The sequence below is a fragment of the Simochromis diagramma genome, unplaced genomic scaffold (genome assembly GCF_900408965.1).
Source record: "Simochromis diagramma unplaced genomic scaffold, fSimDia1.1 OVJJ01000348.1, whole genome shotgun sequence".
NCBI lineage: Eukaryota > Metazoa > Chordata > Actinopteri > Cichliformes > Cichlidae > Simochromis > Simochromis diagramma.
In genome coordinates, this window is record NW_024386755.1 from 1,737,866 (window position 1) to 1,755,018 (window position 17,153).

Here is a 17,153-nt window from a genome sequence, read left to right on the forward strand (position 1 = left end):
TTTTATACAAGCGCACGCTCACTAAAAATTATACAAACACACACTCCTCCGATGTACACACCGTAATTACCTAACAAGGGTTGCTATCTTAAACTTTTATCCCCATAAGCACATTTTCTCACAAACATATAGAAACACACTCTGGCTCATTGCTGCACATTTATTTTTACTGGGTCTCCTGGGCTTATTATACATGCACACACACACATGCTGCAACCGACTGGCCAGTCAGCCTTAGTTGTTTTTGGACTCAGGAGTCTAGTTAGCAAAGCCTAGAATCAATCATTTAGGCGGTGTAGAGCAGCTCAGTCGATGGGGTCGCGCATGGGTGAAGAACCCAGACCGGTCCCAGAATCCCTCACTCTGAGGGGGGTGCAGGAGCCAGGACAGCAGGGGTTGGAGATCACAGATTGAATGATGTCTTCAACGGGATGTAAGGACACAAGCTGAGTGAGGGTGGGTGAAAGAATTGTAAATAAATATGTCGGCACACTACCGGCGATGCTTATTATACGACTTTATTAAGCACTCCATTTTCACTGCCCAGCTGAGCACACTCCTCCTGCCTCACATCAGATTATATCACTCTGTCAGAGCTTAGCTCAGCTGCTTTTGGTGATGCCTGATCTTAAGGAAAAAAAACTTCAGTGAGTCATTAGTTTTCAATAATTTCTCATTTGGGATCACAGAGGGACTGGAGCCCATGCCAGCATGCATCAGGATATTTTTCATACAAAAACATACTGTACCCACAGCCTACTGAGAGCCTGTTGTTGAGCTGACCTTCTTGTTCTGTGATTGGGGAACCCATCAAGAATCCAAACAGCAGAAACATAAGTACCCACACTGTGAGTGTTCTATTAAGAGATTTGTTGGTAATGATTCAATCAAGACATCACAATCCCTCAGGTAAAACTTTTTGCTTGAGGCACAATAGCTGCACCTAAGTCTTATTTCAAACAGGGAGCCAAAAAACATCAATTTAATTGATTTGCCATTGCCCCCTAATTAATATGTGGGAAGGCTCAACCTAATGTAGAAAGGTAAGCTTTTCTTTGGATATAGCAGTTTGTACACAAAGGCAATTCAAAGAGGTGCTTAGAGAGGCAGAGCGAAAGCCTGAGTTGTGCTCCCTGCTAAGGATCAAACATCGCATCTGTTATTAGAACTCCCCAAGTGGGCTGTTAGCAGGCTGCAGAGGATAAGGGAGTTATATAATGAAGGAGAATCCGTAATGAACTGTTGCTCCTAATCATCAGTGAGAAAATTGTTAGTTACACCGCTGCATTTTCATTTTAGCTGTGCATTTTTTCACAGTTTGTAGCACGTTTGTTCAGTGTGTGGACAGGCAGTGCTTTTTTGTTGTGAGGATTCAGGTTGTCATAGGAGAGATACGACAAACAGCCCATTTCTAAGTACCATTGTTGTCTTCCATTATCCATCCATCCATCCATCCATCTTCTTCTGCTTATCCAGGGCTGGGTCGCAGGGGCAGCAGCCTAAGCAGAGAAGCCCAGACCTCCCTCTCCCCAGCCACCTCCTCCAGCTTATCCGGGGGAACACCAAGGTGTTCCCAGGCCAGCCAAGAGATAGAATCTCTCCAGCATGTCCTGGGTCTGCCCCGGGGCCTCCTCCCAGTAGGACATTGCCTGGAAAACCTTGCCCAGGAGGCATCTTCGTCAGATGCCCGAATCACCTCAACTGCCTCCTTTCGATGTGGAGGAGCAGTTGTTCTACTCTGAGCCCCTCCTGGATGACCGAACTTCTCACCCTATATCTAAGGGAGAGGCCAGCCACCCTTCAGAGGAAGCCCGCTTATATCCACGATCTTGTTCTTTTGGTCGCTACCCACAGCTCGTGACCATAGTCCTTAATAAAGTCTCCAATAAACCTGGAGAGATAGTTCTCCAGGTTTCTTCAAGGACATTAAAACCTCTTTTTTGGATGTTGGCTGCCTTTTGTTTTGTTTTGTTCTCTATTAATGTGATCCAACACTGCTTTCATAATACTGAGGATAGATAGATGACACACATACTACCCGAAGGTGATGCTGAGAGTGAGATTTTATTGATTATATTTTAGCTATCAATGCTATCTACTGATAGAGACTACCAATGTACATGACATTACTGGGCAATGCTCTTTTGTATATTTTTCCATGTCCCATAAGTATTTTTTCTTTGTTTTGAAAATGCTTCAGCAGGAACGTTGTGTATATTATAAGCCAAACCATTCCCATGTTTATATTTAGCATGGCTGTAGAAGTTGTAGTACATTTTTAATGTGAAATATTAAACCACTTTATCTTTTATATCACAACCGTGCATATCCCAATTTAACAAAAAGCAGCCAGACATGAAAGAAATGCTTACACACAAATGAGCTAAGCTGTTGCATACTATATTTCTCATGATCTTATCATAGAATGTTGTATCACTATTCCCTGGCACGAGCACTATTTTAATTCCATTCCCCAACCTGCTGAAAACTAAGGATTAAAATTGTACAGATCATGTGTCCATATATTTATGTGTGTGTGTGTGTGTGTGTGTGTGTGTGTGTGTGTGTGTGTGTGTGTGTGTGTGTGTTGGGTTGCATGTGTTGTAGCCCACATGTGAGCAGTGATAGGAATCTTATTGCTGTCAACAGACCAAAGGCCAAAGCTGTGCTGAACAGAGAAAATCCCACAGCCCGACTCTCAGCAGCATTACTGAGCTCTCTGTCTCTTTTAATCTAGACTCCTTTTTCTCAGCACGAGGATCAAAACAGCAGATGATGGATGGCTGCTGTGTCACATGTTACCTTTTCCCCTTCACTCTATCGCTTTCTCGCTCTTCTTACCTTTTTTCTCCCCAACTTTTTAAATAAAATGAGGTTAAAAAACTAGTTTGAGGGGCAATTGTTGGGAGTTTGAATTGAATCACTCGGCTGTCTCCCAAGTTCTCCTTTCATCAACAGTTCTCTTTTCACTCCTCCTTTCCAATTTTCCCCCTCTGTCTTTCTATATATACATAGCTGTCTGTCCATCTCAGTCTATCAGACAGTTATCAAGGGGATTTTGAACATTGCTTTCACCGTGATAATCAGGTTTCTGCTTGAGCTGATAGCCTGCTGGACCTTCATCAGGCTTCCATCCAGACCCAGAGGGGGAGGATGAAGAAGAGTGCAAGGGCTAACTTGATTATCTGTCATCCAGCTTGCATGTTGAGAAGGCCCCACACAAGAGACTTGGTGCTAAGAGAAAGTATTTTGCTTTTAAGATTAGCATGTTTGTATATTTGGTTGTGTTGTGCATGTGTGCGTTCAGGGAGGTCAAAGGTTAGCCTATCAGGTGGGGTCAGTCTATCCGTGTGGCCAGCAGCCATGGATAAGAAGCCACTCAGTGGTCAAGTAGGTGACCTCCCTTTGGCTTCATTTGGGAACAAGCCACCCTCCAGCACCCTTTGGCCTGGAGGTGAGATTAGTCTGGTGGGGCTGATAAAGCTTCTCGTTCTCCCAGAGGACCAACAATCAGTGAGGATTATGCTCCTGGAGAGAAACGGGTTCCACAATAAGCAGGTGGGGAGAGATGAAAAGACTCCATACTTAATGGCTCTTCATGTTATTGCTTCACCGTCTGTAGCCTTGTAGCTTTTTTTTCCCCAGAAAAGAAGGTGCAGTCGTTGACTGGTCACCTTTTCAACTTGCAAATAGTTTGGCTTTGATACAAATGTGTCTTCCAGTGTTGACGTCTTCACTCTCAGACAGATGTTCATGGCCATGACATTTCTGAAAACAGCCATGCTTTATGAGGTGATAAATAGTGAGTTCATAAACTGTGGAAGCCTCCGAAAGTCTTCATTCACCTTTTCCCAAAATCTCCTTTCCATCCCTCTGTGTCCTGCAGGGATAAACTGCTAGTTTAGTCACTGGCAGTGCAAAGAGCGACGGTACCAAGATCAAGACAAGTTCATCTTGCTCTGTGATTCTGTGATTAGCAGTTTTGTTTTAGCATCATACTAAATAACCAAACTTTTAGAAACTATTAGAGTACATCTTTTTCTCATAAATACATTTATTTTGGCAGTGTAGTTCCTCTACTAAATGCTTTCCCCTTTGTGTGTTCCAAATAGGAGAAAACTTTATAAATCTTACCCCAACAGCTACACTCCAACACCAAAGGCGATCTGGTGGATGTTAGGAGGTAAAAGATTTCAATTCTAGAGTGTCTGTGCCCAAACGCAGCTCTATTTTGAGCTTTTTGGTCATAGACCAAAATACTAGGTAAATTTAGACTTGATGCTGGAACTAGATCTAGACGAAAGGTCAGGAAGTCTTCAAAGCTTATTTTAAAAAATCATTTCCAGGGATTTTTGATTTCTGTGCTACAATTTTCCGCAATCCATTCAACAGTCGTGATAATATTTCAGTTAAAGAAAAGAAAAGAAAAAGATTATTGATGCCAGAAGGAAAGTCTGTGGATCAGTTCATGGAAATCCATTCCCATAATTGGGAAAACATTTCACTCTGAGCTCAAAAGTTCAAGCTTTTGATTTCACTGGAATTGTCAGGGGATCACTAAAGTCACTGGACATCATATGGAAACAGTTAACACCGGCATCACATTTTTCGCCAATATATCTCATAGATACATCTCGTAGACGTACAATTGTGTGTCTTCAGTTGGCACTAAAGGTAAGTGTTGAACCTCTGTGTGATATTTCACTTTGAACTGCAGTGGAGGACTGGTCCACCATCGATCCATCACTCTGACAAAGCCACCAGAAGAACCCAAATAGATATCAGTACAGCTAAATATGTAAAATTCTGGACATATAAGTTCAGCGATGCATTTTTGTTCCGCCCTTTTGTTTCTTTAAGTTGCTCTCACAACAGAAACCAGAAGTTTCTCTTGTATTTGCCTTGAAAAATCTTCAATGAACATTTAACATCTGTTAGATATTTATTTTTATTGTTTTCAAGCATCCTTGAATCAGTGTTCTGAGATCTGCTGCCAATTACTTGTAAAGTTCTCGACTCAGTCTTCTTAGCTTTGTGCCGAAGTTGTCACCGATCAATCTTCGCTCACTTTTTTCTCTTTATCTTCTTTTTCTCTCTGTTTCCTTTGTTATACCAACTCAAAGCTCTGTTTTCTTGTGTTTGTTTTTGTTCTGTGATTCTTAGTCGTCTCTCATTCATTTCCATTACTCACAGGAGGCTCTGCAGGAGGAAAAGGAAAAAAAGCTTCCTTTAGGCGCGGTTGCAACGAAAAGACGGTGCTTCTCCCGTAAGTGCTTTTTCATGTTCTCGGGTGTTTGTCTGCGATAGTTTCTGTCTCTCCAAACCAAAGCCGCACTTGATGGATACACACACACACACACACACACACACACACACACACACACACAACATTTGACTGTGAACAGAGTGATTTCAAATGTAGCTAAATTAAGACACACTCTGTCCTGCTGCCAGAATTTTCTCATGTTCTGTTCCAGCACAGACATTTTTTGGCCCTTCACATCTAATGCTACATGTGTGTTGTCCATCGAAAGCCCGGAGACGTAATATCTCGCGGACCAGACACAAGGTCAACTCTGTGCCGGAAGCCTCTCAATCAATATGCTCAGACGTTTGAGGGGCTCTGCCTGGCTATTTTCCCAACTGAAGCTTTCAGTTCTTGTTGTTTTCTTCACCCAGCTTTTCTGTTTCGTTTTGGGGTTTTTTCTTTCTCCATAAAAAAAACCACTCTGTTTGCCTCTTCATTCGCCCTTCACAAAAACAAAAACGATCGAAAACGAAAAAGAAAACTCTTGAGTCAGACGCAACTGGGGATTAACACTGAAGTGTTTGGATTAAGGATTATAATATTGTTCAGACCTAAGGATGCACTTTAGAATGACAACACAAAAGACAGAGTAATATTGTCAGTGTGTTGTGCCCCGTTGTGAGCGGCTTAGAGGATGAGCCTGGAGGGGTTTCATCTTTTAGATCAGAAAATTGAATTATGAAGCAAAGTGACCGATGAAAAGGGGTTGCAGTGACAGTGGGGGTTAAGCCTGTTTGAGGGCTGCCACTTCACCTAAGGCTTTCTTAATTAGATTGGATGACAAAAGCACTCAGGCTTGTAGCATTGTGTGGGTGTATCTAGAAGAAGGGCTGAAGTGGTAGGCTTGTTGTGTCTTGACTTGGTCATCATTTTAGACTCCTTTGTCAGGTATGCATGTGAGAGGGGTTACTGAAGAGAGGCTTGATTGAGATGTAGCCAGAGGCCCTTTGCCGGGGAAGGAATGGGCATGGTCGGGTAAAAAAACCCCAAAACATTTACCTAAAAATTGGTTACAAATTTAGCGAGTTCTAGAGAGCCACAGTAGCTACATAAACATTAGGAGATGTAATGACAACTTCTCATCTCAGGCACCAGATTCAGCTAGAGGTTGAAAGAAGGAAGAGATTTAAAAAAAAAACAATATCTCCCATAAACTTTAATTTAGGTTCACCTTAACCGTCCTGTCGTGTTTGGGATAAATAAAATAAAGGGGTTACAGCAGGGATAGGCAACATTTGTTTCCAGCGTGACATACTATCTTGTTGCATCAGAAACCTCTTTGTGCTTGTTTTGGGTGTTAACAGATTACTGTGGTTGCCTGTAGTTAGCATGAAAGAGTCAACTTCTCTATAAACACTCACCATTTACTCACAGTGCAAACTGGAAACAGAGACTGTTTGTCTTCATACTAAGAGCTGGTTGCATTACCGCTGCAACCAACACATTTGGAAAGGGATAACTTCAAATTTAAAGGCAATTCATCCCGTGTTTTGGTTTGTGTTACTTTTTTTTCACAGTTTCATACCCCTTTGGCAAAGTGTTGGCAAATGTTTCCACGCAAGTCTACGTCTTCTGTGCAAATTACCGGAGACCAGGGTAACCTGCTTGCACAGGCTGACTAGGGCCTACCCTAACCTTGAAAGTCACATTATTAGACTTAAAGTTTTAGGTCTCACCATGTTAGTTAGAGCTAGAAGTTACCTTATGCTAAGTTATCAGCTAACACAAAGTATCTTAGTTAGTAAGCAGCATTCATTCAACTCATATATTAAATAATTAGTGCTAATGGGCAAATCAAATAGAAGAATTTCACCATGGTCTGCACCAAACATCAAGCTGTACTAGATAATCTATTAGAAATGTTCAAGGCACCAATAGTGCAAAGTGAAAAGATCTAGTTTTGTGAATCAAAATAATGGAGGAGAGACCTTATAGCTGCCTGTCAATAAATGCAGACACCAGTATTTTTAAATCACCCTCCTCTGTGTTATTATGAGGAAGAATCTATCCACAAAAACCAAAACCATTTTATGCAGCAGCCTGTTAACATGCTTTCTAATGCTGTCTGTTTGGCAATTTTAACATGGCAGCCTTATAGGGATTTGTTTTTGAAGCCAGCCTCAAGTGGTCATTAGAGGAACTGCTGTCATAGGCACCTCGGCACTGGCCTTATATTTCAGCTAAGGAGGTTAATACTTGGTAATTTGTCTGTAGGTTAGAGAATAGTAGGCATGTGAATTAGAAGTTTATGTTCTGTATTTATAATTAGCACAATAGCGATAAATTAATTTTATTAAATGGTAAATGGATTGGTACTACTCTGTTCAACTGAGCACTCAAGGCACTTTGTACTGTAATTCTTGCTTTGTACGTCAATTCTCATTTACTCAGTCACACACACGATCATAAAGCATCTGATGCAAGCATCAGGGGCAACTTGCTCCAAGGATACTTGAGTGTGCAGGCTGGAGGAGTCAGGGATTGATCAATTGGCAGATGACCAGCTTTACCACATGATCCACAGTCATCCCAATTATATATTATTAAATATTATACCAACGCACCCAGCAACAGGTGGAATTGGAAGGTCTGGATATAACAGTTTACATATTGCAATGGAAATGAATTGGCTTTTTTAGTCTTACCGCACAAAGTGCTTTAGACTGCAAGCCATACCCAGTGCTTTGCACACTTCAACTACCCTCGGCCAACTTAGAATCACCACTTGCATGCTTGTTTTGAACTGTGGGAGGAAACTGGACTACCCAGAGGAAACCCATGGTAACAGTCACAGAAAGGTTGCAATCCATACAGAACCTTACACCACCACTGCACCACCGTATCAAGTCTGTTAACCAGGGAGCCTTCTGATGCCACGCCCCTGGATGTTACCCCTGAAACAATGTTTCATGGGAATAATAGTTGTATAGGTGTCCCTGGTGAAAGATTGTTAATTCATGTTCTTATTCACTAAAAGAAACATTGTTTTCAGCACTGACACTGGGAGTAAAACATGAAAATTCCAACCAACTAGGCCTGTGTATCCCACATTACAAGTAATCTTTAGAGATTTGTTAGAGATGGAAAGCTTCTCATTATTTGGTAGATAAAGTCAACAGTGACCCAAATATCGGATTGTCTCTTTCCCCCAACATCTGTGTTTTATTTCTACCCATAAAAAGGGCCACATGCTGAAGTACCTGAGAGACCCCTTTTTCAGTATCTCCCTGAGAAACTGGCCCTAAAAGAGAATCTTTACTGACAGAGGTGTTGGATTGCACTGATTTTGTTAAGAGGAAGGCAGCAGTCCAGCTGAATAATGGCCATTACCTGAACTTTTAACTGACTTTGGTTAGCCAACTCCAGCAGTCGGCCAAGTATTTCTGCACTCCCAGTGTCTCGGTTTCTTCTGCTCTGTTCTCCTTTTTTCTTTCAATTAGGGCTGCATCAAGAACTTTTCTTTGATTTATTTCCTGCCTTTTGTTTTGTTTGTTTTTTTTAAGCTTCACACCTTCTTGATTTTAGTTATGCTGATTTACCACTTTGACTGAAATATGCCAACAATGTTAGATGTAGTACACATTCACGCTCCCCTGATGGTGAATCTTAAAGTAAACCTTTTATGCCTTTCCTTGTTTTCTGACATATACAGTTAAAATGGAAGATACATAAAAGGAATCTTTTTGGGGTAAAATCTCAGGTTTCTAACTGCTCTGAAAGCTTGTTTTTGTCTTCTCTACTCATTGACGTCACATGAAGGAATATCCTAATATGGTCATCTCAGGCATATACTTCTGACTTCAAGCACAGAAGCCTGACAACTGTTTTACAACTTGCCATGAAATTTGCTACAGATATTCAGGTTCCCTTGTGGATATCTTAAAATGACTTTCAGTGAAATAGTTTGACATCTCCATGGATCCACTGGCCTAGAATTTTGTACAGGTCTCCGTTTCCCAGAAAAGAATCTACTGTCAATTCCCACGACATAGATAAACCTGACTTTCTCTTGACATGCACAAAATATTCCCAGTGTTTAAATGCATGCTTTACACATGCAAAATCAAAAAGGAAAAAAAGAATTCTGAGCTTCAGGGAAAATTTATCAACCCAAGTCTTCTGACTAATCGTCTTTCGTGTTCCCCCTTTAAGCTTGCCAACAATCTCCAAAGGAGGCATACTTTCCCCCTTTGAGGCCGATAACCATCTCCCACTGCAGACTTTAGGCTTTAATGTACGCTTGCCTTGCGCTGGTGATGGCTCAAGGAACGTGTAAAATGCCACTTGGCTCAACGTTCACACAAACTGTTTCTGAAACTGTACCCACCACCACTCTCAACCCCTCGGCCCTTATCAAAGACTGAGGACAATCAGTGGTTTATCGCTGCTGGAAATGAGTGCAGGAAGCAGATGTTGTTCTGATTAAACACACATACACACACACATTAATAGACATACTGTATGCCAAGTGAGCAGCCCCTGCTGCTGCCTCTTGGCCCGAGAGGAGTTGTCCAGAGTCATGATATCTGCTGAGCGTGTGCTGAAGAGCGAATAAACTGCCAACAGACGGGCCACAGCTACGAATCTGCCTGATGTGCTACCTTGGCCTGTTCCTTTAGTTACATAAGCCATCAATTACACGCAATCATGTAACACGGTGCTCCATGTGTGATAGCTAGGTTATCAGCTCTCCTTTACGGGCATAATAGCTCCAACAACAGATGAAGGGAACGCCACGTACGTGCACGCATAAATGAGAGGCACAACGATCATCATGTACTTTCTACTTTAATAAGAATGCACTTTGGCACCCCATTATTTTTCTTCACTTTAGGCTATTATTTTACAAACTAGATATAAAAGGACATAAATAAATGACATAAGTTACATGTACCTAGAGTTCATTGACCAAAACAAAAACAAAGCAAAAGGAAAAAAAACTGAAAAAAATCATGACCATGCCCCCCCCCCCCGGCCCAAAAAAAACAAGTACAAAAAAAGATTGAGAGAATGTTAGATCTACATGGCTAGATCATATGGCATCGGAAGGCATACAATGACAAACATTAACTCTTGCTTTTTGTTGTTGATTTTTTTTTTTTGTTGGTTTTTTTCTTTTTAAATCATCTGACATTTAAGTAAAGGAAAAAAGTATTTTACAGTACATTCTAGTTTCATTCTCTTTCCCAGCATGTCTTGCATATTTCCAAACAGGTCCTTTTGTCCACAGATAACCCCAACATCCGAAAACACACTGCTAAAAAAAAGAGAAAAGAAAAAAAAAGGAAACAGTAGAGCTGTATTAAGGATGGAGGTGTTTCTTTCATATTACATGAAGCATCACTTACGAGTTCAAAACATTCACATAAGTATAGTTTAAAGAGATAAATGAGCAAAATATCCATCGTTAAACCTGTAACTGTATGTTGTGGTCTGAATATTAAAAAAAAAAAAAAAAGCAACAACAAAATTAAAAAACAAAAAAAACCATCAACAGTTCTCCCTCCTTAGACACCATATTCCTCACGCCACTTGCTTCTTTAAAGGTGTGTCATTTAGAATCTGTTCTCCCCTCCCACCCCACATCCACGTGGAGAAGACGGCGCCAACGTTTCCTCCTCGACTTGTCACGGGCTCGCAGTAGTCTGAGGTCCAGATTGATGCGATTGTACGCACGGGGAGACCGTTAGTCACGTGCAGCTCTGTAGTCTCCATGTGTCCATTCACAAGCCGTCGTCGCTGCCGGAGCAGGAATGGGTCGGATTCCATGAAAGTTGTTTTAACAAATGCTGTTGCTGAGTAAAGTTTGCACAACATGACCGACACACCTTACAATGTTTTTCCTTTTTTTTTTCTTTTTAGACGACACAAAAAAGCAAAAAAAAAAAAAAGAAAAGAAAGAAAAAAGTCTTTTTTGTGTTTTTTTTTAATATCAAAAACTATACAACTCTGTTATCTCCTCCTCCTGCACAGTGGCATGAAAACAGACACATTTACTGATAGTACTTCAAAGACGTTGCCACTCACAGAGACGCACACACCCACGTGCACACTCGTCATCGCATTCGCTCAAATAAAACTCTTGTTACTTTACATGCAAACAGAATGAAACAATAATTAAAAAAAGCAAAAAACAACACACAAAATAAAACCAAACTTTCAGGAAAAAATAATAATCATCATCATCATCAGCTGGAGAGGGGCTCCTCCGTTATTTTACATTCTTCCTTTGTTCTCTTTTTGATGCTGTTAAATTCATTCAGAGTAATTCCAGCGCGGGGCCGGACGGATGGACGGCGACGAGTTTGTCAAGTTGACGTGTTTTGAGGGACAGCGGACGTCTCAGACGCTCGAGGGGGTATACATTTGTCATCTCTGTGTCGGTGAGGAGTGGAAGGGTAGCCAGGAGGAGGAAGACAAAGGAGGAATAGCAGGGAAGAAATCCAGTTGCGGCGAGGGAGCGAGCGAGGACGGGATCCTGTTTGTGATGGACGGCAGCAGCTGGGAAGAAAAGAGGAAAAAAAAAAAGAGGAGGAGGAATGAGAGGCTGCATCAGTCACGGTGGTTTAGAACATAAACAATTTCTGCTTGGCATCCAGTTCTGACCAACAACCCTGCTCTCCGGCTCCAGCTCCATGGAACATTCGACTCATCTGCTAAACAAAAACCGAGCGCCAAAGCCAGAGCGTCCAGAGTCTGCGAACTGCCGGCCTGAGGGGGCGAAATATGGATTTCCAGGCAAGAAGTGTACGAACTTCTGCGTGCCACATGTTGCTCTGCGCGCACAATATATGAAACATGCCCTCGACTTATTGGCGCACGTCAAAAACTCAACGATTTAATTCCTTTGTAAAGTTGTCAACATTTCACAGGCAAGAAGTGATTGATCGTTTACAATTAACCACACGTTCAAAAAGATCTTTAATAAATGATAGACACTGATATAATAAGAAACACTAATAATTAGAAACAACTGCCTGTGTAACAAAACATGTATATAGTCACACATATACAGTAACAAAACCAGAAACACTCTTCTGGTGTGTTGCTAAGACAAAACAAGCAATGCGACTACACCGGCTTGAGCTTTGGCTAATCCTGCATAGACAAAAATTAATTAATTAAAACGCAGTGAGAAGTAACTAAATGTTCCAACACTCGACTTTTAATAACAGGGTTTTTGAGAGAATGCTGGTGAGGGTTCTGCTGCTCACTTGTTTGCAAGGAGTCACCACAGCAGATAAATCAAATGTTTACACCAGATTCCCTTCCTGACTCAACCCTCCCAGGGATCCGTGTCTCCTCACAATCTCAAACCGAGGATCTTTTGCATGTTACAACTGATCGATTTGCCTCAAGTATGAAAACATCCTAATTGAGCCAATCTGACAACTGAAACATTCTCTTTAAAGATATTTATTACATGTCTCTTTATTGGAATTATTGTAGGGTCTTTGCCTCAATACAAAGTGTCTTGAGGTGATACATAAATAGAACTGAATTGAGTTGAATGTATACTTAAATGCCACTGAGAAGTTTAGGATTTCCATAATACTGCACACAGTGTTAGATAGTTTGGCTTTTTTCAGAATGTAGGGACTTTTTACTCCACTCGCCTACATGTAAACATTCATTTTCTAGATCTGGTTCATCTTACTTTCCACTGTGTTAACAACCTTCCATCACAGAACCAGACGGGGGTTTGCATCTGGGGGTTTAACTGGCACTGTACTCACGTAAAATATGAACAATTACTTCTGGCATCTAGTTTCTCTCTTGTCAATGAGGATAGTCAGCTGTTTCACATCCATACTGCTTTACCAGTATCAAAGTGGTAGCTGTGTCCAATAAATCAGTGTTGAATAAATGAAACTAAGCCTTGAACTGTGTAAGCTTAACCTTCACTTTATTACCTTGTGGGCAAGTGCTAATTTATGCACATAAATTATGATGCTCAAATTATTTAAAACAAAAAAGTCAAATAAATCTGGCCACGGGTTAACCAACAAGAGAGCAGTACGTAGCATCTGATATGCCAAAATTAATTAAGACTCTGCGTTAGGACCCTCTGGTACCGTGACAACGTGCTGGTGTGTTGGCTCAGAAGAAAGTTAACACCCCAGAGCGCCTCTCTTCGTTCTTGGAAAGTGCCTTGGAGCTCTGCTGGGCTCTGTCAGGCTCAATGGGAGTCAGCCGCTGATAAATTTTTCTCATTAATATGCCAGAGGCATCAGGCCCGCAGACTGATCACAGACCAGTGGCTATTGATCCGCTCTTGCTGCCTGAGGTGGAGCAACCTGCTTGTTAATTAACACGGCTTCTAGAGCTGAGGGGCCAGTGATAGGGGGATCTAATGACTCTCACAGGCACTCTGTGGTTATATTAGAAGCACACTTCGATAATAAAGGGAGCTTTAATCCAATGTCTGTATTTTCTTTTCTTTAATAGAGTTGTTTCTTTGCTAAGTTTTGGTAACAAAATGAAAACAAAAGACTGTCAACTCTCACCTTGATCCTCCATCGTTTTCTTTTTCTTTCTTTGAATATTTCCTGATGCTGATGACTCTTTCTGCATCCCTGTTGCCCCCTGTGTCCGATAACGTCTTGGCAAATTTCTTCATCTCACATTCCGCTTATAAAACCAACTCATGTGGTCCAAACGGGCGTCCGTCAAAAGTGGTGTGGAAGAGTTGGTTGGTCCTGCAGTAGTGATGGGGATGGGACTTCGATCCACATGGGGAGATGGATGGGAGAATCCGAACTGCGTGTTTATCGAAGGTGTAGCAGGGTGGGATTTTATTTTATTTTTTTTGACTGTGTTTTTTTTGTTTTTGTTTTTGTTTTTTTGGGAAGACAGGGGAGTGGAAAGGCTCCTCTGGAAGATCAAAGACATTCTCAGAAATGTCCTGAGGGCAACATAATACAGCGATCTGGGAGAAAAAAACAGGCCAGAACAGAGCAAAAAACAAAAAAACACAACACAAATAGCTCCTTAAAATAAGCCCTCCCTGCACAGCCATCTTGACCCCCCCGAAGAATCCAACCCCCAGCCTGTCAGAGATTCACTGTTTATATCTGACGGCTAGGATTGTCCATTTTTTCTGGAAGATATCAAACAGTTCCAGCTGAGAGAGAGAACAATGGTGGCCGGGGCAGCCTCTGAGTCCCACAGAAACAATTCATGTACAATAAACACAGAAAATCAAAAAAAAAAAAAATGCTCTGTGGATTATTCCAGAGAGAAAGTTCCAGAAATAACACTCTCTGCAAAAGGAGGAAGAAAAGGTACGATCCCCCTCCCCCGCTTTTCATTCCAGACCATTAAAGGCACTCCAGATTGGCCTCTCGGAAGCACTTTTCCAGCCGTCCCCTCCATCTATCCATAAATGCTGCAGATAGAAGTGTCCCATTCTCCAAAAACAACTAAAAGGGCAAGGTAAAGGTATGATTTTTGAAAAAAAGGTGCCATTTGCAACACTTTTTCTCTTCTTCATCAATGTCTTCTTTTCTTTTAGATCCAATTTAAAGTGCATGGATGAGGTAAACTATTTCTTCATAGTTGATTTGTCTCTTTTTTTAATATTTAATCTTTTTTTGTTATTTGTTTTTTTTTTTCATAAGAAACAAAGTCGTTTTGCTTCCTTTTTTCTTTGTTTTAATCTTCTCAGACGGGAACCATTCTGCCTTGCATCTGTTGCATTTGGGATAGCATTCCCTGGACACTGGTCAGGATCTTGTTCTGGTGCGCTGCGGAGGAGATGCCTATGCGTGCCATGTCCCTGAAAAGGATTGGGAGAAGAGGCCTTTTAGGACCGAGGACAACAATAACATGCACACGGAGGCCTGATCCACATGATGAATTTTACAGCCTACCAGTGGAAACTGGTCTGACAGTTTAACTGCTGTATAAGGAATTTCACTTGCCAACACGGCAACTCTAATCGTGTAATCTTAGCAGAAGAAAAATGTGGATATAATAAAGAAGTGACAAATTTAACTCATGTTTTCCTTTCTAAATGTGTCACAGAATACCTTAATAAGGGGATAACAGAAACTGTGTGCTAAAAATGAAGCAGAGACACCGGGGGAACCGCTTAACTTGACTAAAAACTTAAGCAGAGGGAAACAGCCAAAAACATGCTCCAATTACTTGAGCTAACTAGCCTAGCATAGCTTAGCTTATCCTTAACATCTGAAGCAAAGTTAAGTCGTTAGCAGTGTGCTCAAATTATTTGAGGTGACTGGATTAGATTAATTTACTTTATTTTAGTTCATATATAACTGAAGCAGAGGTAACATAGTAGCTTAATTCCTTGAATTATTTTTGAAAACTAGCTTAGCTTATTTTAGTGTAAATTCTAAAAGCACAGTTTGCCAGGATTATTTCAGGGAATTAGCTTATTTTTGCCTGACGTAAAACCGAGTGTTTGCGTATGAACACAACATGTTTCTAAGCTATTACATTTGGAAACAGCAGGTTGGCTGTTTTCATGTCTTATGCTCAGCTTAGCTTTATATTTATGAAGGTGTTTTAATCTGTCTCTCTTTGAAAAGGTTTAATGAGAAAATGTGATTTCACCGTTTTGTCATAAAATAATAGATAAACACAGTTGTTGCTAATCATGTCTCCTACGATCTCTAGTAATGTCTAAATAGGATCCCAGTGACACCACTTGCCCCAGCCAGTTGGCAACTGTGTTCCCAAACAGCTTTGTAATGCTGCCCTAAAACCTCTTCACAGTTGTTTTGGTTGTGAGGATATTCCTGCGGGCACGGGTAGTTTGCGTGGAAATCACTGACTTGCCTGCAAACTCTCACCAACTACTTGCAAACTGGACGGCAAACTGAAAGGGGAGACCATTCATCTTAAAAGTAGATGTTTCATCTTTTGAAACAACTTTCACTTACTCTGTTTCCGGTTTGTGCCACACTTTTGCAGGTTTTTCTTCTGCTCTGTGGTAGATAAGTGTGTGTTTGCAAACAAGTCACCGTCTGCCATGGAAACTAAGAGCGACCTGTCGACCCACTAGTAACCAAAACAATCACAAGGAGGTGGTGCAGCACCCTCTTTGTAAACTGTTTGTAATGGTTTGTGTGAGCTATTACAAACTCAATAATAGCATAACAAGTTAAAAAAAAAAATCATAAAATTGCCTACTTTTACAAAAACTTTCCTATTTCACTGTGATGCTTGGCATTTCCTTTAGTTTTCTGTTTCATTCTTCTCATCCTTCAAATTCACTTGCAGCATGGTAAAAGTATGATTGTGGGCAAAGTGCTTACTCTTGCGTCATGTGGACCACGGCCTCTGGAGTTGTGTAGCCGGCGGCCGTGAAGTTGTCGCAGTATCTCTCCATGCCGATGGCCTGCAGCCAGTCCTCCACTGTGCCCACAGCCGCGGACACCTCGGGACTCCCTGGCTCAAGCAGGGTGGTAGTGGGCCTGTAATAGGTGGAGAAAAGTGACGAGGTTATTTTACGAAATCAAACTTCTCGTTGTGTTTAAAGCTACTGCACTGTATGCAGCTGTTTGCATGTAGATGATGAAAGCCAGTTGTTCAAGTGCTTTTTACTTGAAGCATAATCATCTCCATCTTTGATTACCTCCGATTCACCTCAACTGCAGCAACGGCCACATTGTGGGAATTATTCCATAATTCTTAACTATGCTTCTGTGCTGTAGTGTCAAAAATGTGTGACAATTACAAGCTGTAAAAAGCACCGAGCTACACTTCTCCCTAGCTTGTCCTCCCTGATTGAAACACCAAATGTGTCAGCTTAGCAATTTTGTATTTTTTTGTGTCTGTATTTTGCAGGCTGCACCCAAAAACTGAGCCAAGTCAAACA

At 41.3% G+C, this 17,153-nt stretch overlaps 1 protein-coding gene across 2 annotated transcripts in view; it reads right to left on the reverse strand.

Annotated features, from left to right (window-relative positions):
• Positions 1 to 10,077: 10,077 nt before the first annotated feature.
• epha4l (eph receptor A4, like) overlaps positions 10,078 to 17,153 on the reverse strand; it is a 61,015-nt gene continuing 53,939 nt past the window's right edge. For both annotated transcript variants that reach the window (XM_040024871.1, XM_040024868.1), the window contains exons 16-18: positions 16,591 to 16,749; positions 13,816 to 15,086; positions 10,078 to 11,809 (exon numbers count right to left, since the gene is read on the reverse strand). In XM_040024871.1, coding sequence (XP_039880805.1) covers positions 14,972 to 15,086; positions 16,591 to 16,749 — 274 coding nt within the window. In that variant the 3' untranslated portion in view covers positions 10,078 to 11,809; positions 13,816 to 14,971. The remainder of the gene's footprint in view (positions 11,810 to 13,815; positions 15,087 to 16,590; positions 16,750 to 17,153) is intronic.